Here is a 25,981-nt window from a genome sequence, read left to right as displayed (position 1 = left end):
AACTAGTACTCCCATTTGCTTTCATTTGACACGAATTCCATTAGCTTTTCTGCACACTCTTCCCTTTCAAACTACCTTTTCTGATTTGATGACTTGCATGTACGTGCATGCAAACACACACACACACACACACACACACACGGGCATAAATATAGATTCCACATGTGACAAAAAAATGCAATGTTTGTATATCTGAACCCAAGTTATTTATTTTAACATGATGAACTCCAGGAGCATTAATTTTCCAGCAAATGTTATGATTTAATTTTTCTTTTATGACTGAAAAAAAACACATTGTACTATATATTCTTTATCCATTCATAGTACCCTTGGGTATATACCCAAAAGACTCATTTAATATGCCACAGAGATATATGAATATCCATGTTTATTGCTGTATGATTCACAAAGCTAAGAAGTGGAACTACTATTGCATCAATTAACATATATCATATACTTTTAAGGAGGCTATGCACTGTACACAAGAGATTCACTTTCAACATAGGGACACTGAAAATTTTTAAATTAAATGATTGGAAAATATAAACTATGAACCAAAGGGAAATTACTGCAGCTGTATTGAGAAAGACAAAATAGAATTAAGACAAAAGCATTTCTAGAGATGAAGGGGCTCATAAAGAATAGCAAAGTATATTTAAAAGATAAAGAGTAACAATGTCATTAAAAACTGCAAGGGGGGGCTGGAGAGATGGCTTAGTGGTTAAGCGCTTGCCTGTGAAGACTAAGGACCCTGGTTCGAGGCTCGGTTCCCCAGGTCCCACGTTAGCCAGATGCACAAGGGGGCGCACGCATCTGGAATTCGTTTGCAGAGGCTGGAAGCCCTGGCACACCCATCCTCTCTCTCTCCCTCTATCTGTCTTTCTCTCTGTGTCTGTCGCTCTCAAAGAAAGAAAGAAAGAAAGAAAGAAAGAAAGAAAGAAAGAAAGAAAGAAAGAAAGAAAGAAAGAAAGAAAGAAAGAAAGAAAGAAAGAACTGCAAGGGGGAAGAAGACAAACACAGAGAAAAATAAATGCCTACCAAATCAGAGAGCCAGAGCCCCAGAGGCCCCAACACCTCATCACTGAAGCAGACCAAAAATGAACACAATATGGCTCAGGGAAATTTTGCAGAAGAGGGGGCGGAAAGAATGTCAGAGCCACATGTTGGGTCATGATATGCAGAGACATTTATCTTACCCATATCTGTGGGCTAACTCCACAATGCATGACCCATATAACTCAACAAGAAGGGGCCAATGGGGAGGGGGTAGGTCACGGATGAGCCTAATAATGGTACCAAACTGCCTGTACTTGCATAATAGAAAACTAATTAAAAACACCTGCAATATATCATGAAAAGGCCATGTCATAGAAACAGAACCACAAGAGACCAATAAACATTTGAATAAGCACCCAAATTCAATAGTAATCAGGAAAAGGTAAATTAAAACAATAAATTAATATTCATTTATGCCTAAAAGTAATATTTCATGCTAGGGATGAAAGAAAAATAGCCATTCTAGGCAAGTATTCTACACTAAGTTATATCACCAGTCTTTTTAGCACAACCAACAGACAAAAGAAATTATCATTTGTTGTCTTATAAACTGGAAAATGCTAAGCTTGGGAGATTGTTCAATTCAGTTCAATGTTTGCAACTTAAGTATGAGACCTACCCTGGTGGGATATCACCAAGTTCACTCTCCAGAACCCACTAAAAGTACTAGGCATGACCATAAATGTCTATAACCCCAGTGAGGGTGGGTGGGAAGAGACTATAGAATCACAGTAGCTCACTGACAGATAACTTCTCCAACTTGAGTAAGAGACCCTTTCTCAAAGGAAAGAAATACATGGATGAACACTAAGAAAAGGACACCTGGCATTCTCCTCCAGCCTTTGCATTCATTTATATGGGGAACACATATCACATATTTCTTGTTGAAGTAACAGTAAAAAATACATTTTATACCACAAACAAGAAAATAAATACATATACATACATTTCAGTATGTTTATATTGTGATGGCTTGAATGTGATATGTCCCCCATAAACTCATGTCCCCAGTTGGTGACTATTCAGAATGGTTTTGGAAAGTTTAGGAGGTTGAGCCCTGATGTACAAAGTATGCCACTGCAGGTAGACCTTGATATACTATGTCTCTGTCTCTCCCTCCACTTCATTCCTGTTATTGTAGTAATATGACCCAGCTGTCTACTCATACCATGCTTTTCTTGCCACGGTAGATTCTACCCTCTGGAATTGTAGATTGAATTAAACGTTTTCTTTCCTTAAGCTACTTGTGGTCGGTTATTTTGCCCCAGCAGTGACAAAGTAACTGTTACAAGATTGGGGCCATCAACATCCCATAATGGATGACAGAAGAAAAAATAAAAAACATTGAACTAGAGAAGGGATTAGTTGGAAAAAGGAGTTCAGTGACTGGGGGGGGAGGGTAAAGGAGGAGTAGACAAGGTTATAAAGTAACTTTAGAAGATTATGATTAAAATACATTATATACATTTTATAGTTGCCTTCTTATTGCTGGAATAAAGTATCCAACCAAAAGCAACTGATGGAAGGAAAGAAATTGTTTTTTTTTATCTTTATTTATTTATTTTTTTTAATTTTAGCTTCTAGTCTTGAGGGGAAGCTCCATGATTGCAGGAGACAGCATGGCATGAGCAGAAGCTGAACATCACTTCTGACATAGCAGGTATAAAGAAGTAGCAGGAGAGTAAGCCAAACTCTAGCAAGGAGAGCTGCTATAATACCCATAAGCCCTTCCCCAGAAACACACCTCCTCCAGCAAGGATCCACCTCCCAAATTACCATCAGCTAGAACCAAGCATTCAGAACACATGAGTTTATTGGGGACATCTAATTTAAGCATCCACAATACATGTAGGAAAATTATCAGCAAACAGTTCAAAATGAATATATATAATATTATTTCCATTTCTATTATGTTGAAAGGTATAAAACTTGAAAATATATTACTCAAATATCCAAATGCAATAAAGCAAATGAGTAAAAAATTCAAAACGAAAATGTGTTAATTCTCAAACTACGTGTGTTCTTTAAATTTATTTTTAAAGTGTATACCGTACATACTATAGAATGTTAGCTATCATCCCATAAAAAAAAAAACAAAAAAAAACTCTTAGCCGGGCGTGGTGGCGCATGCCTTTAATCCCAGCACTCGGGAGGCAGAGGTAGGAGGATTGCCATGAGCTCAAGGCCACCCTGAGATGACAGAGTAAATTCCAAGTCAGCCTGGACCAGAGAGACCCTACCTCAAAAAACCAAAACAAACAAACAAACAAACAAAAAAAAAAACTCTTGAGTATATATAGGCATTAAAATAAAGCATCAAAATGGTTGATACACACACACACATATTTGATAGGATATAGTGAGGACATTGTAATCAAACTAAAGCCCCTTTCCCCTTTCTGTCCTGAGAAATGTTTTGCAAACACCACAGATTCTAAACTGAAAAGAATGTAAACAACCATGTCCTATCCTTATCATGTCACTGAGTCCCATCCTGCGTTAGTTAGATATATTACAAGATCAAACCATTAGTAAAAACACCCTGAACAGATTTCTGTTCTACTTATTGTTAAGGACTTTTTTGTTTGTGCTTCCAAATAATGTAACCTTAGAAGCTTGTAACCCACAAATATCATAAAGAATTCAAGATGATGTCAGACTTCCTGCCATCCTGTCTATAAAAACTCTGAGCTAACAGAGCTCTGTATTCAGAATTCGGAAGTTATTATCCTGAGTCCATGTCAACATAAATAAATTTTCTGATTCTGGACTCTATCTCTAGTGCTATCTTGGTGTGACTTAGTTTCCTGTAAAAGGTGATTTAAAAGTAGCATGTCAAGGAACTCAAAACATTTTTTCACCATAATTAAAAAAAAAAAAAACATGGGCACTTGGTATTTCTCTGATGTGACTCTTCCCATTGTGGTATTATGAAAATATGCTAAACTAAGAAGGAATTTTGCAATGCCTGTTTAGAAACTGCCAATATTCATCCAGGAAGAACACCAGGAGCCTATCTGTAGGTGAACAAGTAGAGATTCTTGCTCATTGGAGTAAAGGAAAACACAAGCCACAAAGAACAATGAGGCATTTCAGTAAGAGAGTATTTAAAAGGTTTGATATTCAAGCAGAGGCTGTTTCTGGATTAGACAAAATCAGGAAGTAGAGATAATTCTATGATTCATGTCTCAAATCTTCTCTAAAAGTAAAAAAAAAAAAAAAAAGAATAGAGCAAGGCTAAAGTTGCCATTGGTAAGGAAGCAGCAGGTTATTCACGTTATCAAAAAACAAAAAAAACAGGGTGTTCAAGATTTTGTGTCTTGACCTTTACCTTATGCTTATCTATGATTATACAAGATTATGATACATTATTGTTGTTGTTATTTTTGTAGCCTATTATAGCTGTAAATAATCTTGTGGGAGGCTAGAGCTCTGAGATTTTGTCTCACTAAACACCATGGCCTACCTATAAGTGACAACTTCTAACAAAATGAGGCCTACAGAAGACCAACTTCTCTGAATTTAGGGATTGTACCTCTCTCTTCATAACAAAGAAGTATACATTGCATACTGTGCTTTCTCTGTATGTTCTATTCATTGACATATTATTTTCTGAGCTTTTGATAGTCATTATTATATTTCATTTATTGCAATAATCATTACCAATTCCTCAAACCCAGGATCCTTCTTTTTTTACAAAAGACAAAGACTTTCACAAGGACATACAGGAACCTGTTATGTTATAACATGGCATGAATATAAAATCAGCTACTTAATATAATATTAAAGTATTTCATTTTCATTCCTCTATCATGTTGCTTCTATCTTTGACTCTTTCTGAATTCAGTTGGATGCTAATGAGAAAAAATTAATTATAACTCTGTTTGTATTAGATAACAACTACTGTAGCTAACATAATCCTATAGAATTTTATGCACTTTGTAAAGATAGAAAACAAGCGTCAAAGTTTTGTTCATTCTGTTTCTATAGAGTTTGACTTTAAGATTAGAGCTTCAGCCCTGGCGCACCCATTCTCTCCCTCTCTCTCTATCTGTCTTTCTCTCTGTGTCTGCCACTCTCAAATAAATAAATAAATAATGAACAAAAAATATTTAAAAAAAAAAAGATTAGAGCTTCAGCATCCAACTTGTTCCAATCAGGAGGTTGGAGAAAATGTCAGAAACCTCTGAGATCATTTTAAGTGCATAGCCTGCTTCCACTAGTTCTTGATAAAATCATTTCAATACTTCAGAAATAAAATATTTTTACTTTTACCCAGTCCAAGGTAAATGGCAATAAAGGTTGTTTTTTCAACTGATTAGAGAATGAGTCACTTTCTGACTCATCTTATCTCTTAGAGGTCAGGGTTAGAATTTCAATTTTATGGTCTATTAAACATGGAGACAGTCCATTGCAGCTGTAACATTCTCTCATAACAAACAAAGGGCATTTTCTGCCAACACAGTATCATTCATGCTTCCTTTATGAAAATAATTCCATGAATAGCAAGTAGGATATTGCCAATACTGATAGTCTTAGTCCCTGAGAGCATACAAAGTGGTAGCTGGAATATTACAGCAGTAATTTACTTTGATATTCAGTTTGAAAAGTAAGCATGAAGTTTGAAATATTAAATTAAATACTCATCATGTCAATTTCCAGCTACTGCAGAAAAATGTAACTATAGATAAATTGTTGTTGACAGATAGATATAAGAGTCACACATTGAAAACTGTTTTCTTCTTGTATCACTTTAATACATTCAAAATTTCATTTATAGATGAAACAATGCACAGTAAATTCATCTGCCACCTTAGTTTATGAAGCCATTGAAGGCAGTTCATGTTTTATTTAAACTTGTGTCCTTAGTTCCTTGTATACCAATTGGTTAAGTATAAATGTGTAGCAGAAGTGGATACATATATCAAGATAAATTAGACAGGTGGATGATTGGGTTTATATAAGTGATTCTTTCAATAACAAAATGAATAAAATTGTTATGGAAGTTATTTATTAATACATCTGAAAGACATAGTCTTTAATTTAATTTGTTATTATTTATTTCTATACCTTCTGATGACAACTTGTCTTTTGCATTTTTCTATGATAAGTAGAATTTTCTTTATGTCAGGAACAAATATATTTGGCATGGCTCTTGTGAGTTTTTGTCTATTTTTTATTGTTTTGAGGTAGGGTCTCACTCTAGTCCAGGCTGACCTGGAATTCACTATGCAGTGTCAGGCTAACTTTGAACTTCTGGCAATCCTCCTAGCTCTGCCTTCTGAGTGCTGTGATTAAAACTGTGTGCCACCCTACCCAGCTGGCTGTTATATTTTTGAACTCCATGTTTCCAATAGAAGAAAATTACATTTGTTATATATTTGTTTCCCTTACTCAAGCTTGAGATGCTTTAAGTTGGAGCCACTCACTCATCCATTCACCATTTCCCTTTCTTGTCCATCCATCTATCCATCTACTTATTGAATAAACATTCATTCAGTAACTACTATAGACATTACAATGCAGACTTTCAAAAATACTTTCCTTATGGTTATATTTTATAATGTTTATAATATAGTGGAAGAAGAAACACAACAAATAAGATAAATGAAATATATACCATATATGGTCTAAGTTATTCAGGAAGGCTAGCTTCTATAACAATCCCCATGCTCCACTGAACATGATAAAAGTTAGTATGTTATTAATACCACCTAAAGTGAAGGTGACACTTATCTTTAACATAAAAGTTTCAATGAATTAAATCTTTATGTACCATCCATATTGTCTAGTAATTGACCTGATGGCAAGAACGTAAGCCCCTTAGATCTTGTGCTAAAAATTATGTTTCAGTAATTACAAGTGATATTGAATTAAAGAGAAAAAATCTTCTCATACTAAAGTTTGAGTCTCAGTGTAACTGATTGAAAGGCTTCTGGGTCACAGGCCCTAGTTAGTCTAGTCTGAGTGAAGGGAGTCTGGGGTGTAAAGGGAGTAAAAGAGGACTGAAGAAAAAGGAAAGAATAAATACCAAGAATCAAATCTGAAACTACTGTATAAGAACTGGAGAAATAATTATGGAGAAATTCCTCCATCAGTCCTGAGACTTTGCATTTGGAAATCAATTGTCTGTTAAAATTTTCATTTTCTTCCTAATTGTACTGAAATGTCAAACATCAGCTAGACACAATCTGTTTGGAAAAGATATGATGAGAGATCATAAACTCAAAACTTGGTTATTACATTGGGTGTTGTGGCATAGGCCTATAATTCTAGCATTTGGGAGGCAAAGAAAAGCGGTTAGTGGGTTTCAGGCTTCCCTGAGCTACACAAAGACCATATTTTCAATCTCAAGGACTGGATATATAACTCAGTGTTAGAATTCTTGCTTGGGGGCTGAAGAGATGGCTAAGCAGTTAAGGTCTTTGCCTGAAAAGTCAAATGGCCCAGATTCAATTCTGCAGGACCCACATAAGCCAGATGCACAAGGTGATACATGCATCTGGAGTTTGTTTGCAGTGGCTGCTGGCCCTGGCACACCCATTCTCTGTCTTTCTCTCTCTCTCTCTCAAATAAATAAATAAATTTTGAAACTTAAAAAAGAACTCTTTCTTATTTGCACAGACTCAATCATGACAATTTTTAAAAATATATTATTCACTCAAACTTTATTAATATTATATATGTTAATTCATAAAATCAGTTTTCTCTCTTGTCTAATAAACATGTTATTACACTATGAAAGATTATTTCCTAGGTATAACTGTGATGCAGAAACATAATAGTCTTTATGGACGCTGAGGTCTCAAGCCCAAAATTTCTTCAGTCTTAATTTAGGTAATCAGGAACATACAGTGACCTCTTCCTAGTTCCTTTCCAGAAGAAAAAACTATAAATTCTCAGCTGATAGATATTATATAACACTTACTATCGTTTACCATTTTTCATATAAGATGGCCATCAGTCAAAACCTGCCAGGATTATAGGAAGAAAGGCATGAGTCATGTGAAGAGAAATAACAAACAATAGAAATGACTCTGTAGGAGAATTAGATAATGGAGCTATAAGTCATAGACTTTGAAATAACATCAAATAGATTACTGAATGATTATAAGACAACAACAAGATTAGCCAATTATTAGCAAAGAAAAACAATATTGTATTTTAAAATTCAACTGGCAAAAAAAAGCTAAAAATTAAAAAGTAGATAAAAATGATTAAGCTGTGTTTTATGGATTGTGGGGGCACCAGTCAGTTATTTTTGGGGGAGAGGGAATGGCTCTGGGCATGATGTCTCAAGCTGCAGCTCTTACAATCGTTCCACCCCCTCTTCCACAAAATTCCTTGAGCCATGGTGTGTAAGTTTTAAGTGGTCTTCAATGATGAGCAACTTCACTGAGAAAGGTCCCCAGTGAAATGGGGGCAGGGACAAGGGAAAAGAGGGTACCAACACATTATGTATCCATATGAAATATGTTGTTAATACTAATAATAGAAAGAAAAAAGAAGATTAAGTTGATGAGGCTAACAGCAAATTAGGAACCAAAAGAAAGCCTCCTAAACTTGAAGATAAACCATGCAAATGGAATTGAGTGATATAAAAAAAGGATAGAAAATATATAGCAATAATGAGACATATATAAAATATATTTGTTATGACTAAGTAGTATATGTGAAATACACAGAGTGAAGGACAGACATATGATGGGGTGAAATACCTGAAGAGAGCTAGGTATACTAACTCATACCTATAGTCACGTGGCTTGGCTAGACTGAGGCAAAAGGATTGTTTCTAGTTTGAGGCCAGTCTGGGTTATTTAGTGAGTTCCAGTCCAGTCTGTGGTACAAAGCCTTAAAAAAAGAGGAGAGTGTATGTCTGAGAAATGGTAACATAGGATAAAAGATGATTAAGACAGTGTAAGATACACTTATTCTTCGGTAAATATAAAGAAATTTAGATGGAAACATGCAGTGGTAACTTCTAAAAATCCAATAGAAAAATGAGGAATAATAAAAATTGCTAAAACTATTACCTTGAAGGCATGAGGCAATTGCTCAGTGGTTAAGGGTGCTTGTTTTCAAAGACTTCTAGACCAGGTTTGATTCTCCAGTACCCATGTAAAGCCAATTGCACAAAATGGTGCATGTGTACAGAGTTCATTTGCAGTAGCACAAGGTCTGGCACAGTCATAAGCCCCTCTCTCTCCTCTCCTCAATTCCATCAAAAATACATAAATAAGATGTAACACTATATTGATAGCTAAGCCACACATAGTGGCACACACCTTTAATCCCAGGAGTTGTGATGCAGGGGCCAGAAAATCACTATGAGTTTGAAACCAGCCTGGGACCACAGTGAGAGTTCAGGTCAGCCTGGGCAAGAGACCCTGCTTAGACAAAAACAAACAAACAAAAGCAAAACAAAAAGACCCTTGGCTAGAGTATATTAATAAGTGATTTACAAACATAAATATTGGAAACCAGAATCTTCAACTCATTGAGGTTAAACATTTCCAATGTTGGATTCAATAAAAAGTGAATATTTTGAAAAATAATATGGAGGTTCATCAAAATATTAAAAATAGAGCTACCATATAATTCAACCATCTTATTATTAGGCATATATCTAAAAAATAAAAGCAGTATGTTGAAGAGATCTCTGTACTCTTACTTTGGTCATAGCACTATTTATAATAGCCAAGAAATGGACTCACCCTAACTGTCCACAAATTGATGGATAAAGAATATGTGGTACATAGGCACAATAGATACTATTCAACATGAATACAACTGGAGGATAATTTAACTTAAAACAGGTAAAGCAAGTAATAGATGGCAAAATTAATGTGTGGAATCTGAAACCATTGATCTAACAGAAGTTAAGGATGAAATGGTGGTTGCCAGGGACTTGGGAAGAGAGTAAGGCAGGAAGGGAAGGCAGAAGTTGTTTAGTCAGTATTAATTTCAGTTTGATAGAAACAGGAAGTACTGGGACATTATTATATAGTAGAATGATTATAAATAACAATAATAAATATTTTAAAATAACAATAATATTGAAAAAGCTTTCCCATAAACAAATGGTTCCTCTGTGTATGTTTCTACAGGGACCAATGCTTGCTTTCTTCTCAATACAATAAGACCTTTCCTGGAGATGGGCAGATCACAGTGAAAAAAAAAAAAAAAGAAGTCTGAAAACTGAGATATCTATACCAAGGATTCCTAGTCCTACAATGGAAGCCTCCAATGAAATCATAGAGGAAACAACAGAAATTGAATCCCAAAATGAAAACACAACAAGCTATATGACCCTGATCAAAAGAATTGCCAAACTGGATGAAAAAACAACAATCACATATATGAAGTTGAGCAGAATTATCTTTTAGAATGCTCAGCATTTGTCACTAGACTTAACATAATTGAAGAAAACCAAAGAAGTTTCAAAAGAGATCTAAATGAATTGAAGATGAGTCAACAAATAGGGAATCTCAATAATGAGTTAATTACCCTTAATGAAAATATGATCTAATGCAAGAATGAATAATAGGAAGCATCAAGAAAATCAGAATTCAAACCAAAAAAAGAGATGGACATGACACAAAGTAACACAACAGAAAAAAATATCAACAGAGCTTTAAACAACTTCTCTACAACCTCTCACTAACAGGATCACTCATGAGGAAGACAGAACATCTGACCTGGAAACAAGACAGAAAAAAGTGATTTGGAGTCAGAAACATTGCTAGGTTCAAAAAGTCAGGCAAATAGAATACAATGGAAATGTGGGATGTCCTAAAATGACCAACCATATGGATCATAGGTATACCAAAAGGTGGACAAATCCAACCCAGAGGCATAGAGAAAATATTCAGCACAATTACTGAAGAAAACTTTCCCTATCTCACAAAAGAGAGGCCCTTCCAGATACAAGAACTCACAGAACACCTAAAAAACAGGACCAAATAAGAAACTCCCCAAAGTACATCATAGTTAAAACTCTTAATAATGAAAACAAAGAGTGCAAAGAGCAGCAAGAGGGAAACAACTTACTACATACAAAGGCAGTTCCATCAGAATTACCTCAAATTTCTCAGTGGAAACCCTGAAAGCCAGAAGGTCCTAGAAATGGAACACTTCAAAGTCTAAAAAGCTATAGCTTCCAACCCAAACTACTGTGTCCAGTTAAAGTATCTCTCATAATAGATTGTAAAATTTTTCATGAAAAAAGTCAACTCTATGATTATATGAACATAAAGCCAAACCTAGAGTCAATAATCCACACAAAAGATGTCAAACAAAACAATTTCAAGAGCCTACAAAAAGATTATCACAATAACCAAAACTAGAGCAGGCTCAAAAAGTACAAAGCCCAAGAAAACAGCAAACCCCATAAATCACCCCATCATGGCAGAAAATAAATCGAACCTCACAATAATAATCCTAAATATTAATGGTCTTAACTCCCCCATCAAGACACAAGAGGGTGGATCAGAGAAAATACACCCTTCTGTCTGCTGTCTTCAAGAAACCCACCTCACCACTAAAGACAGATACCTCCTCAGGGTAAAAGAATGGAAAATTATTTTCCAAACAAATGAAAGTAAGAAACAAGCAGGTGTTGCTATATTAATATTGGATAAAATGGACTTCAAATTAAAAGTAACCAAAAAGGACAAAGAAAGCCATTTCTTACTCAGCAATGGAATGATCCAACATGAAAACATCACATTCATGTATATATACGTGACAAATACAAGTGCACCACAATTTATTAAACAAAATCTACTTGACAACAAAACAGAAATAAACATCACACCATCATAGTTGGGGACTTAATACTCTACTATCATTAATAGACAGATCATTCAAGAAGAAAATTAACAGGGAAATAATAGAGCTCAACAACACCATAGATGAACTAGACTTAACAACCATCTATAGAACTTTCTGCCCCAATTCTACAAAATAAACATTGTTCTCAGTAACCCATGGAACGTTCTAAAAAGTAGATTATATATTATGCCATAAAGCCTACCTCTACAAATTGGAGAAAATTGACATAACTTCCTGCATCATATCAGATCACAATTCATTAAAGACTAATAACAAGAGACAACAGTTCCTGGAGCCTGAAAACACACATTTAAATATATATATATATAATTTGAGAGAGAGAAAGAGGGAGAGAGAGACAGACAGAGAATGGGCATGCCAGGGCATCCAGCCACTGCAAATGACTTCCAGACACATGCACCCCCTTGTCCATCTGGCTTCCATGGATCCTGGGGAATCAATCTGGGATCCTTTGTCTTTGCAGGCAAATGCCTTAACTGCTAAGCCATTTCTCCAGTCAACAACACACTTTTTAATAATGAATAGGCTAGCAAGAAATCAAAAAGAAATTTCTAGAATTGAATGATAATGAAATCACAACCTCCAAAACTTATGGTAAAAAATGAAGGCAGTCCTATGGGGAAAATTCATACAAAAGACAGAGAGATCCCAAATTAATAACCTAACTGTCTACCTCTATGCATTGGAAAAAGAAGAAGAATCGAACACTAAGAGCTCCAGAACAAAAGAAATAATCAAGATGGGAGCAGAAATTAATAAAATGGAAACCAATAAAACAATTAAAAATCAAAAGGAAGAGCTTTGTTCTTTGATAAAATAAACAAGATTGATAAACCTTTGGCCAATTTGATAAAATTAAAAAAAGAGAAGTCTCAAATGAATGAAATCAGAAATTAAAAGGGAGAGGTCATGACAGACATCAAGAAAATCAGAAGATTCATCAGGACATAATTCCAAAACCTCTACTTCACAAAATTGGATAATCTGGAAGAAATGGATGCAGTCCTAGACACATGCCATCTACCAAAACTAAAGTAAGAGCAGATTAATCTCCTAAACAAACCTATCACATTAATGGAAATTAGAAAGTTAATCAAAAACCTCCCCAAAAAGAAAAGTCCAGGACTCTTCTACTACTGGAAGAGAAAAAAATAGGTGGAACTCTTTAAAATATAGGAATGGGAAAGGGCTTCCTGAACAATGTACCAGTAGCCCAGGAAATTAAACAATTTCTCAAATAATGGTATCTCATGAAGCTAAAAATCTTTTGCACAGACAAACATATCATAAGCAGAGCCAATAAGTTACCCACAGAATGGGAGAAAATTTTTGCCAGCCATACCACTGACAGAAGCCTAATATTTAGAATCTACAATAGAAAAATCAAACAACCCACTGAAAAAATGGGGTAGAGTACTGAAAAGGAAATTCTCAGAGGAAGAAATACAAATGGCTAGCACACACTTAAGAAAATGCTCAACATCCTGCTCCAACAGGGACATGAAAATTAAATTAAAACAACTATAAGATTCTACCTTGCTCCAGTAAGAAGGGAAATTATTTAAAAAAATCAAAAAAACAGCAAATATTGGAGAGGAACCCTCATACACTGTTGGTGGGAATGGAAACTTGTACAACCACTATGCAAATCAATATGGAGGCTCCTGAAAAAGATGAATATAAAACTACCAGCAGACCCAATTATTCCCTTATTGGACATTTACCCTAAATGCTCCATACTTCACTACATAGATATTTGCTTAATCTTGTTTATAGCTTCTCAATTCATAATAGCTAAGAACTGGAAACAACCCAGGTGCCCATCATTGGAAGAATGGATAATGAAGTTGTGGTACATATATACAACAGAATTCTATTCAGCAGTAAGAAAAAAATGATACAATTAATTTTGTAGGAAAATGGATGGACTTAGAATAGATCATACTAAGCAAACACATACAATCTCAGAAAGAAAAACACTGCATGTTCTCACTCATCTGTGGTTCCTAACCTGGATCAGCTTGAGTTTCTGGCATAATAGGCAACTTGAGGTCCAGGCAATACAGATGAAAGGGTCTGGGGGATGGAAGAGGGAAGGTAGTAGGAAATAAACACTAACCTAAACCCTAAATGAACTGGTACAATATAAACCTTTCTACTTGAAGGTAGACTAAAGATTGAACCCTAACAGGAGTATAGGGGGAACACCTGAAAGGAAGGGCCCTGGAGAGGGTGGGATGAAACCTAACCTTAAAATCTTTAGCTCTGACCTGTAACTCACAGTACAGTAGTATGTGCTACCCAAGTCATGCTGTTGATTGGAGAGACCTTTGATGTCTCCAGAACAAGAGGGCTTCTATCAGAGCACTTAATTTACCTGAGGTAAAACGTAAACCCTGTTGTTGAACACACCATATGCTGCTGACAGAGAACACCTGGCTGGAATCTGGAAGAGAGACAGTTCCCATCTAGTGCTAAAAAGCACTACATGAGCTACTGAGGGAAAGTGAACAATAATGGAGTGAGCAACCAGAGGTCTAAACTACTCAGAAACTATGAGCCTGACAAGAACTACAAGTGCAATTGTGGTATACAGCCTTGGTGGGTAGCCAATGGCTTTCTGATTGGCTAAGGGATCTGTTCAGTGGAAAGGAATCCATATGTAAAGTGGGAAAACCAGGTCTTAATCCTATGGAGACAAAGATTATGCTCACCAATGTCAAGCTCCTACTAGTCTTTGGCTAAAAGTGGAGCTACATCCATAAAATTCTCTTTAAATTAATAGTACACATCCAGTTTAACGTATGCTGACTTTACTCTCTGTTGGAGAATCATTTTTCTTTTTCAGAATATAGAGAGACCTGAAGAGATAAACCACCCCTCCCATCTCAGTCATGGTACAGTCGAAATGACAGAGGAAAACCGTCAGCCTAGTTAGTATATCACCCACAGAATGGAAAAGTATCTCCACCATTAATACATGTGAAAGAAGTCCAATATCTAGAAATCTCAAAAAACATTAAAAAATCATAAACCTACTCAAAACCTGGATCAGAAACTGACAGAAAGTTTTCAAAGAAAGAAATACAAGCAACCAATAAACATTTGAAAATATGTTCAATCTTAGGGGGGGGAAATGGTTTAGCAGTAAGGCATTTGCCTGTGAAGCCTAAGGACCCTGGTTTGATTCCCCAGGTCCCACGTAAGCCATAAAGGGGTGCATGTGTCTGGAGTTCATTTGCAGTGGCTGGAAGCCCTGGCGTGCCCATTCTCTCTTTCTAACTATCTCTCTCTCAAATATATAAAAAATATTTAAAACATATATTCAATCTTTACTGATCAGGGAAACACAAATTACACTACTCTGAGATTACTTCTCACTCCAGTAAGAATAGCTATTATCAAAAAATCAAATGACATTAAATGCTGGTAAAGGTGTGGCGAAAGAGGTACCCTTACTCAGTATTATTTGGAGTCAAAACTTGTACTGCTACTGTGGAAATCTGTTGGGAGGCTTCTCAAATAGATCTACCATTCAACCCACTCCTGGACAAATATGATAAGGCTATACTCTTTGTGATAGACATACTTGCTCAGCCATGTCTGTTGCTCCTCTATTCACAATAGCTGGGAAATGGACAGCTAAGATATCTATCAGCTAAAGAATGGTTAATAACGATGTGATACATATACACAATGGAATTCTACTCAGTGGTAAGGAAAAATGAAAATTTCAGGAAAATGGATGGACATGGAAAAAATTGTAGTAAGTTAGGTGACCCAAGGTCAAAGACAAATGCCACAGGTTTTCTCTCATATGGATATCCTAACACGGAATGGTTTGATTTGTTTCAAAGTTGTAGTACACATAAGTTATACTGGTTAGGAAGATAGAATGAGGCTTGGACATAGGAGATGTAGGAAGGGATCAAAGAATAGGATAGTACACAAGCAAATGGAAGTACAGAATACAGAGGATTGAGGGTCTTGTGATGGCAGAGTAAAGGAGGTAAGAGATACACAAAACTAATGATGGTATGAATCAGTACCATAGAAACCTACCTCTTTGTCAGCTAATTAAGAGGTATGATGAGAGAAAGTATGTGCATGAGAGAAAGAGAGAGAGAGAGAGAGAGAGAGAGAGAGAGAATATGAATGAATGAATTTTGGTAGAAGCACCCTGCATGGGTGAAGAAAGCTTGACCCTAAAATCATAGGCTGTTGCTGATAAATCCCAGTGCCCAAATTGAGTTCCCCACTACAGGTGAGCTACAGGTCTGGGAGGCCCATAAGGTCCCCAAAGCAATATAGTTCATTGATAAAGCACTTGGTTACCCACTTGAACCTCATTGCTGAAGACACCACAGACTATGTTCACAGAGGATCAAGAGATTATACTGAAACTGAGATGGAAGCCAACTAACTCACTGCTGGCTAGATGACATGGTGCTGGAAAGGACTATGTGAGCTTCTAGAGGATAAAAGTTACCAACAGTGTAAACAAGCAGTGGCTCCTGTATGCTATATAATCAACCAGCAAGGCATGATGTACACACTGGTGCAATAGTAGCACATAAGATATAGAAGTAATCACCCTGCTCAGTGGGAGGTAATTCATGCCCTGTACTAAGAACCAAATCAGAAGCCTATAGCTTGGAAAGTCATAGACCCTAAAGGGAATCTTTCACTGTTTTTTGGCAAAAGGAAAGGCTATGCACATCCAAAAGTCTTCTAAATGTGTATGCTTATCTCATTTGCTTTATGTTGCTCTCAGTCTTGGCTAGAGAATCTGGTTTTTACACAGGGAAACAAATACCAGGGAGACCCAATATTCATCAGAATGACAAGCAAAGGAAGTCAGCTGCCTGTTATAACAAGAGTCACCTCTATCAAGCCTGCCAAGGCCTAGGAAACATCACAGAAGAAGTGGTGGATTGCTAGCCTGAGTACTACTTCCAAGCAGATGGTAAATGACACTGAGGAGACTCAAAACTCATCAAATCAGAGGCTGCTAATGGCTAAACACTAAAGACTTATAACATGTCCTCCAAGGATAAGAGAATATTGCAGAAGAGAGGCAGAAAGAACGTAAAAGGCAAAGGGTGGCAACTGGTTCTCTGATACATTGTTCCCCCACAGTGACTGACTGGTACATTCATGACCCCACAGTGATTATGGATACCCTCACTGAGGAGGGTCCTCAAGGGAATGGGGGTGGGGAAGAGAATACATAGGAGTATAACCTGATGGCAATATGACGAATCTGCAATATGTTCATATATTAATTTTCAATATTTTTTTAAAAGAAACATATCCAAATAAGTAAGATAGGGTGTGATTGAGGAAGACATCCAATATCTTCCTCTGGCCTCCATGAACATGCACCCACCCTCACATTCACACATATACACACACATACAAAAACAAGGATCAAGTTTGTACGATAGTGGTAAAGGGCTTTCTTAGCATTTACAATTCCCTGAGTACAAAAGTCCCAATTGCCAGCATAAAATAGACATGGATATTAATAACTAACAGAAATACACTATAGGAAATAATATAAAGTATCATTTAGGCAGAAGAAAATCATTTTTAAAAATGAAAGTAAACAGATGTGGCAACTAAGACAGAGAAATAGGTAGTATAAACATATCATAAATCTAAACATAAAAAGTAAATACAATCAATTGAAAATTTTCAGTCATAATTAAGAGGGTTTACTATAATGCCCTCATTATCTGAGTGAACATGCAAATCAAAATTCAGCAAGAATAGCCAGGAGTGATGACACATGCTTTAATCCCAGCAGTCACTCAGGAGGCAGAGGTAGGAGGATCACTATGAGTTTGAGGCCAGCTTGGTACTACAGAATTTCTGGTCAGTCTGGTGAGAAACTACCTCAAAAAACAAAAGAAAACAAAAATCATCAAGAGTAAAGATGATTTAGACAATACAATAAATGCAACTTAATAAGTATATTTGGGCCATAAATTGCTGCATAATTCTGATATTAAAATATAAGAATCAATCCCTAACTCACAGACTACACAAAAATTAGTTATAAGTAGATAATAAGTATAAAGTTTAAAGGTGAAATAACACTGACAGAAAAACACAGAATGGTAGCATGATTTTGGGTACAGGGAAAGCTTTCTGTACCATGATACAAGAACAAATTCCACTCATACAGGAAAATACTAACAAATTGAACTACTGAAAATTAAAGATTTCCGTTTACCAAATGTTATCATTAAAGAAGTGAAGAGCCAAGTAAAAAGATTTGAAATATGGGCAGACAATGCAACTTGTATGATGAATACATAAAGAATTCCTTTGAAATCAATAAAGGGCTATGATGAAACCCATGGATTGATGATATAAACAATGTTCTTTCTCCCAGATCTGGTACAGGATGTTTCCTAATGGCAGGGAAGGATGTACTGAAAAGGAATCTATTCATGAAGGACAATGAATTGCAGATGATCATTTAAGCAAATCATTGTGATGTATCCAAAGTGAATAATAAAAGAACTTAAATGGTTCATTTCTTTAGGGCTGTTTATCTCAATCTAGTGTTGAAATATGGTGTAAACTGCTCTATTCAGGTTCACCTTTATGAAGCAGCTGAAGAAAAATAACACTGGCTGAAGAATTTAGTCACTGAATATAGATGTCTTCAACAACACAGTGGTCCTTATTCAAAGGAGTTGGAAATGGGAGGTTACTCCTCCTACTACTGCTATATTGCTCACTTTTCCTCCCATGATCACATTTTAACTCCTGCAATAGGATAAATTAATAAGAGAAAAGCAAGCCAACCCAAGCACATTGATTGGTATGATGCCAACACATCTACCTCAGCCACAGAAAGATCAACACTGAGTTGCCTTGATATTATAAGGCAACTTGCAGTGTAATGAAGACAGACAAGAAGAAAACATACTAGCCAATTGAAGGGATATTTGTCAAGAGGATGGGAGTTTGGTAGGTCCCAGAAGTAGTACTCTAAATCACTTTTAGACTGCAGTTCAACTTAGAAAATAATGACCGTGATTTGCACCAAAGTTTGTGGAGTGAAATATATGTCCCATCCACTCATGTAGGCTAAAGGGAGAGGTGAAAGGCAATGCTATCTTCTTATGTCCTTTTTCATGGACAGATAGATTTAGAAGAAACTAATGAACTGTTCCTGCTTTTCCCTTAAGCTGGTTCGAAGACCACACTAAATGATTGATATTGGATAGTTGAACCAAAAAGGGATAAAAAGAAGAAAGCTCATGGGTTATTTTCAAATGTAGGGAGACACCTTTTTCTTGGAGGCTTCCAACTTTATTATACTTCATAATTATTTGTATTGTTCTCTTTGTATCTGTCTGTGTTAATCTCTCTCCCTTTCAACACTCCTTTGTCTCTGTATTACTCTCTCTCTCTCTCTGTGTGTGTGTGTGTCTCACACGCAATCACATACCAGGTAACTATAAAACCTGTAGTTGGGTTGTATTTTTAACCCTACTCTATCCAGAAATTTAAATATCCTTTTCAGGCTGGAGAGGTGATTCAATGATGAAAGGCACTTGCTTGCAAAGTCTTATGGCCTGGGTTCAATTCCTAGTACCTATGTACTAGGAGTACTAGGAGTGCTGGAGTTTGTCTGTAATGGCAAGAGGCCCTGGCATGCCAATTGTCAGTGTATCTCTCTCTCCAAAATAAATAAAAATATTTCAAATAAATACCTGATTGTGTGTTTCCCCACTTCAATCCCTTCCCTATTCAAATATCCACTTTCTATGAAAAGGCAAGAAACTCACGCGACTTTGGCACAGACAGTACACTTCCAGCTGCCATCAGGTCCCATGACCCGACACTCACTGCAGACCCTGAGTGAACAGGCCTGGCATGGGTCTCCCCTGTCAAAGATTAGGCCCAGGTTTCTCTGACAGTGAACACAGACTCTGTTAGTCTCCTGCTGAGTTTTCCCACTTCTACGTTTTGCTTCTAAGAGTTCATTTTTCAGCTTCCTAGAAAGAGAAAAAACACAGAATGAACACAGAGGAGTATAGCTACTTTTACTATTTATTTTCATGTTTGAATAAAGGAATCAGAGCCAAATAGTTTCAGTAAACACATTTTTCTCCAGAATGAATAATCCTTTAATATAAACATTAGAAGAAGTGTTTGTGTTTTACTTTTGCTACCCTCCACTAGTTCTGCCATTCTATTGGCATTTATTCACTTGGTATCCTACCTTATCCATGGCATCTCTGATACTATAACCATGAAGCCTGCCTTTGGTGAAGTACTACATGAGGAAAGAGTGTAAAACCGTTTAGCCACATTGTTTCTTTACTTAAATGAAGATTATGTCTACAAAGATATTGTCTAACAGTTCAACTCTGCAGTTTTGCTTAGCATTTGACAGTATCCAACAACCCAATATCCATTAACCTGCCAGACATATCTGTGCTTTAATCTAGATTCTATCATGAGTTAACTATCCAACCATAGGCAATAATTTATGTACTTAGTCTAATCTCTGCATTTCTAAAAGGGGAAACATTATATGTAATAATCGTTCCATTTGGTTAAATGAGATATTGCAAGTATAGTTTCCAACATGCTTCATAGAACATGGAAGCCAAGTAGATGCAAGTTCTCTCTCTGGCTCCACTATTTAACAAGAAAAAATATTTAGCTTCCCTTTAGCAGCATGCTGTTCCAATTGCATTCTTTCTTATAGCAGTAGCACTTGGAAATTTATTAGAGTGTAGAATCTCAGAATATTATCTACTGGGTCAAAATCATGTTTTTAATTTATTTATTTGTACCTGTGGAGGTGGTATGCCAGGCTCTCTTGCCACTGCAACAAAAAAAAAAAAAATGCCAAATGCTCGTGCCATTTTTATGATCCAGTTTTACAAGGGTGACTAGAGAATTGAATCTCAGATGGGAGGCTTTGCAAACAAGCACTTTCAATAAGAGCCACCTCCCTAACCAAAAATATTATATTTTATGAAAAAATAAAATCTCCATTTATAAAATATTTGAGAAGTATATCTTTGGCACATTTATTTTCAAATTCAGCTATAGTTTAGAATCACTTGGAAAAAAATTTTTAAATCTCTTTGTCCAGTTCTCATTCCCATAAATTTGATTTTTTGGGATATGGCCTAGGCAATTGCATTTCTAAAAGCTTCTCTATTATATTGCCAGATTTGGAAAATACCACTTCAAAAGACATGTCAATTTTCACTTTAAAGCTTCGCAAATATTACATTCATTTTTGTTATTGATCTCTAATCCTTTCTTTAACAACAATAAAAAAAGCCTCAGGAAAAAAATTCCAGAATTGTCCCACATATTTCATACCATTCCCTTTACACATTTGTGACATTATGCTTTTGTTATACCCAACCAGACTAGCATCTTGCCAAGGGCAGAAATGATAGATTTAGAATCTTTTATAAATTATTCACAATCCAACTCCACGCTAGGTTATAATGCGTTGAATATTTAAAGGTGCTAAATATTCCTTTTGTGAGGTATGAATCCACATTAGTGCTTATAGCATACTGAACTTCATTATCAATTAATACATGTTAATTAGAAAAAATACTTCTAAAAGATAGTAAATAATATAGATGGAACCAGAAACTAGGATTTTTTTAAAAAAAATTTTATTTATTTATTTGAGAGCGACAGACACAGAGAGAAAGACAGATACAGGGAGAGAGAGAGAATAGGCGTGCCAGGGCTTCCAGCCTCTGCAAACGAACTCCAGATGTGTGTGCCCCCTTGTGCATCTGGCTAACGTGGGACCTGGGGAACCGAGCCTCAAACCAGGGTCCTTAGGCTTCACAGGCAAGCGCTTAACTGCTAAGCCATCTCTCCAGCCCCAGAAACTAGGATTTTTAATTCTTAGCATAATGAAAGATTCATAACTGGAGAATCTGAAAAATGAAGGGAAAAGTTTCCGAAATTTTTTATATTATCTAGTTCATTAATCCAACATGATTTTATTGAGTACCTATCCTTTGCAAAGCACTTTGATATGTTGATATAAAGATGAGTTAAAACTGAACAAGAAGACAAGTTATCCACAGATTGCAACAGATAGCTATATCGGCCAAAATTCCCATACTCTTATCCATCTAAACACAAATCACAAAATCCCACAGCACATGTATGTCTTCCAAACCTCTGCCTTAGAGCTTTCAAAGTATGTTTATATCCTCAGACAGAGCACCGAACTCATAAAATCAAGCAAAACAAAAACCCAACACAACTTATATTTGGAAACTTATAAAAGGTACAGCTTTAAAATAAAACTGGATTATCACATGAAGACCTCCACTGTATTATATGTAAAATCACAACACTTGTTTGAACACCTCAGGGCCCAGCAAGAGTAGGCCATGGCTTCCACAATATTGACAATTCATGTAACAATGTTATGGGATGCGATCCTCTAGGCATGGCGTGCCTGTTGTCCCCTTGATCTCTGATCTTCTACAAGTACTTGAAAGAGACCTATATAAGATTAGGCCCATTAACATTCTATTATGGGTGGGAAATTAAGAGGTCCAACTCCTCCCTGAGGAACAGGTAGTTAATGGTTGCTAGATAGGAGAAGCTCACATGGCCCTACCCTTCCCTATTTAGTATAGTGTTTTAAAATCTTAGCCAGACCAATAAGAAAAAAAGACAAATAAGAGGTATAAAAACGGGAAAGGAAGAAGTCAAACTAACCTTATATGTACATGATATCATTTTCTCTTTAAAAGACTCTAAATTTTCCAGCAGAACACTCCTAGAGCTGATAAACACTTTCAGCAAAGTGGCAGGATACAAATTAACACTAAAAACTCAGTAGCCTTCTTACATACAAATGGCAAACATACTGAAAAAAATCCAAGAAACTTTCTTATTCATAATGGCCACATAAAAATTAAATATCTCAGAATATTCTCCACCAAAGAACTTAAAGACCTGTATAATAATAAAAAAAACTTTAAAACACTGAAGAAAATTTATGGAAGACACCAGGAGGTGGAAAGATCTCTCATGCTCATATATCAAAATGAATAAATATCATGAAAGGGAAGCTTCTTTGGAAAAATGGAGAGTTTATGTCAATCAAAGTCTTCTAACTGTATATATTTTTTTTCCTCTTTGATCTATACTGCACTTACTCTTGGTTAGAGAAGCTGCTTTTTACAAATGGTGGCAAATACCAGGGAGACCCAAGACCCATAGAAATGACAAGACAAGAAATTTGAGGACCTAGCACAAGAGGAGTCATCTCTATCACACTTTCCAGGAGCTAGTAAACATTACAGAGGAAATTTCAGGTTAAATATGACTGCTACTCTCACTGTTAGCCAGAGAGCTATCAACATAGAGGTGATGGTAAACACTGAGGAGATCCACAACTCATCAAAGCAGAAAATAAGATATCTAAACACTAAAGTAGACTTCTAATATGCCCTACAAGGCTCAGAGAACATTGCAGAAGAGGAGGTAGAAAGAATATAAGATCCACAGGGCAGAAAGGCATACTATGAGGCATTGTCCTCCCTACAGGAACCAACTAGTGCCTTCATGACCCAACAGTGATTATGGTTAACCTCACTGAAATGGGCCCTCAATCTATGGTGGCAGAGGAAATGGGACAAAAGAGGACTATCCAATGGGAATGCCACTAATTTGCAATATTTTATATTTTAATGTTCCCAGTAAAAAAATATTTTAAAAAGGGGCTGAGGAGATCACTCAGTAGCTAAAGATACTTGTTGCAAAGACTACATTCTGAGTTTTATTCCTTAGCATCCATGTAAAGCCAGACTCAAAGTGGTACATTCGTGTGGAAGAATTCATTGGCAGTGGCAAGAAATCCTGAAGCATGTGGGCACACACTTAAGTAAAAATATAGAAAAAAACTACTCTCTTCCTATACATCAGGCTTCTCTTACTGGATTCTTGCCTATTATAAAATGTCTATTCTCAGAAAGGACCCTTAGTTTGTCAGTGAAATCTGTTTCTTTCCTAGCTGTGTAAAGCCACACTGAGCATCCATAAAGGTAAGCCTCAGTAAGTGAGCTAGAGTGAGACCCTATGTCACACACCCACTCAAAGAATAAGTATCCTCTAAGAATGCAAGAAAGGTTTTGCATGTTTAAAACAAACAAACAAAAAACTCCATCTTTCATAGTAGTAACATAGAACAGGATTGAAATAGTTCTTCTCCAAATAAAGAAGTTGTAAATTCTGCCAATTTCAAGTTTAGTGATTGTCTTAAGAAAAGAGGGCAGCATGAAATTCTCATGTCTACTGATGACACAAAGCACTTCCTGGCAATAAAAGTTTAGCATGTAGTAATGCATCACAAGCTCTCACAAAACAATGTGAACAGACAGGCAGCTGGAAAATACAAAAGCATTCACAAAACAAGCAAACAAATAGAATAATACTGCAGAGTAATACACTTAAGGGAAATAAGTAAAACCACAGGCTCACAAGAAAGATCCTAACTAATCTCTTATCATCATAGAAAGCAAGCAAACAATCACTATAGACAATCCAGAGATGTTAAACATATTTATATATTTTTTGAATGGGCACTGACATTCTGAGAGCTGTTTAGAGAGGATGATGGAGACAAACATCAAATACTATCTGCCCCCATGAAACTATGCCAAAGTTTCTTTTGTTTGACTGTCTGACATCTCACCCTTGTTGAATTTATGTGTAGGTTTTCATAGTACTTTAAGGTTTGCATGTTTTAAAAACTGGATTTCTCACATACAAATTCTGGGCTCTAGGTCTCCTTTTGCTAAACCTGTCCTAAGACAAATCTCACATGAATCATATGAGAAAGAGAACTCATTAGAACTCTAAAGAAGTGAGTAATTACTGCTACTTGACACTTCATTGCTCATTAACTATTGGCTCACTGTATTTAATGTGTGGCCCATCTCAATTCCTCTTTATCCAATAAGACCCAGAGAAGTCAACCCCATCTAACCTATAGAGGAAATTGACTTCATATGTAGTTAACAAACAAGTCTTTCATTTTATAATGCCTTAAGACAACTATTGCCTACTATCCAGGCCCACCAAGGAATGAGGCTATACTTTAGTAATCTGAAACCCAAAGGGTACCTTTCTGGAGTATTATAAATACCAAAGCATCATGTTATTAATATGACAACTTAGAAAAACTGGAAATGTACATAGACTCAGTCTAACCAGAAGTAGGAAAACTTCATTTCTTTAGGAAACAAGGATAAAATGTTTGCCTTTTAGAGATGAGTGCTATGTCAAATGAAGATAGAACTGGTTTGATGGAAAGAAATTGGGCATTTGGACAAAAAATAAGATAGATTAAAGGGAACATTTTCCCCTTGAAAAAGTCTTTCAAACCACTTTTGCTGCTGAATACAGGCACATAGTAGAAGGTTTCAGTTATATAACAGGAACATCGTTCTAAAATGTCTAAATCAAATTTATGAAAGGAAATAATTTTAAGTTCTTCAAGTGAAAGTACTCAGTTTCCCCATTTTAGCTTTTAGGCAGCATTTATGAGGATTTATATTGGTAGATGATCACAAAAACAAAAACACACTTTCAGCTGTTTTCCTCATTGTCATTATCAGAATCTGGTACAGGAAAAGTCAAGTCACACTTTATTGAAATTCACAGTGGCTGAATATAAATACTTACATTATATACTATTTTTATATGACTGTTCACAAGTATAATTGATAAGTGATTACTTTCAGATTCTATAAAAGGAAGAAAAGGCCAGGCACGGTGGAGCACACCTTGAGAGGCAGAGGTAGGAGGATCACTGTGAGTTCGAGGCCACCCTGAGACTACATAGAGAATTCAAGGTCAGCCTGAGCTAAAGTGAGACCCTATCTCAAAAAAAAAAAAAAAAAAAGAGGAAGAAAATATTTGCTGAATAAGAACAAATCTACATATGGTCATCCAATTTGTCCAACACTATTTGTTGAAGATGCTGTTTTTTCTCCAGTTTACATTATTGGTACCTTTGTCAAAGATCAAGTAGCTA

General features: G+C 36.0%; 1 protein-coding gene across 5 annotated transcripts in view; it reads right to left on the bottom strand.

Moving 5' to 3' along the window:
* Positions 1–25,981, bottom strand: part of Sytl5 (synaptotagmin like 5) — a 334,702-nt gene that overhangs the window by 81,168 nt on the left and 227,553 nt on the right. For 4 of the 5 annotated variants that reach the window (XM_045141096.1, XM_004665735.2, XM_045141093.1 and 1 more), the window contains one exon: positions 19,719–19,928. The exons of the other annotated variant lie outside the window; for it this stretch is intronic. In XM_045141096.1, coding sequence (XP_044997031.1) covers positions 19,719–19,765 — 47 coding nt within the window. In that variant the 5' untranslated portion in view covers positions 19,766–19,928. The remainder of the gene's footprint in view (positions 1–19,718; positions 19,929–25,981) is intronic. 5 annotated transcript variants of the gene reach the window in all.

Source organism: Jaculus jaculus, chromosome X (genome assembly GCF_020740685.1).
Source record: "Jaculus jaculus isolate mJacJac1 chromosome X, mJacJac1.mat.Y.cur, whole genome shotgun sequence".
Lineage (NCBI taxonomy): Eukaryota > Metazoa > Chordata > Mammalia > Rodentia > Dipodidae > Jaculus > Jaculus jaculus.
The sequence above is the reverse complement of the archived record's forward strand: the minus strand, read 5'-3'. Positions and strand labels throughout refer to the sequence as shown.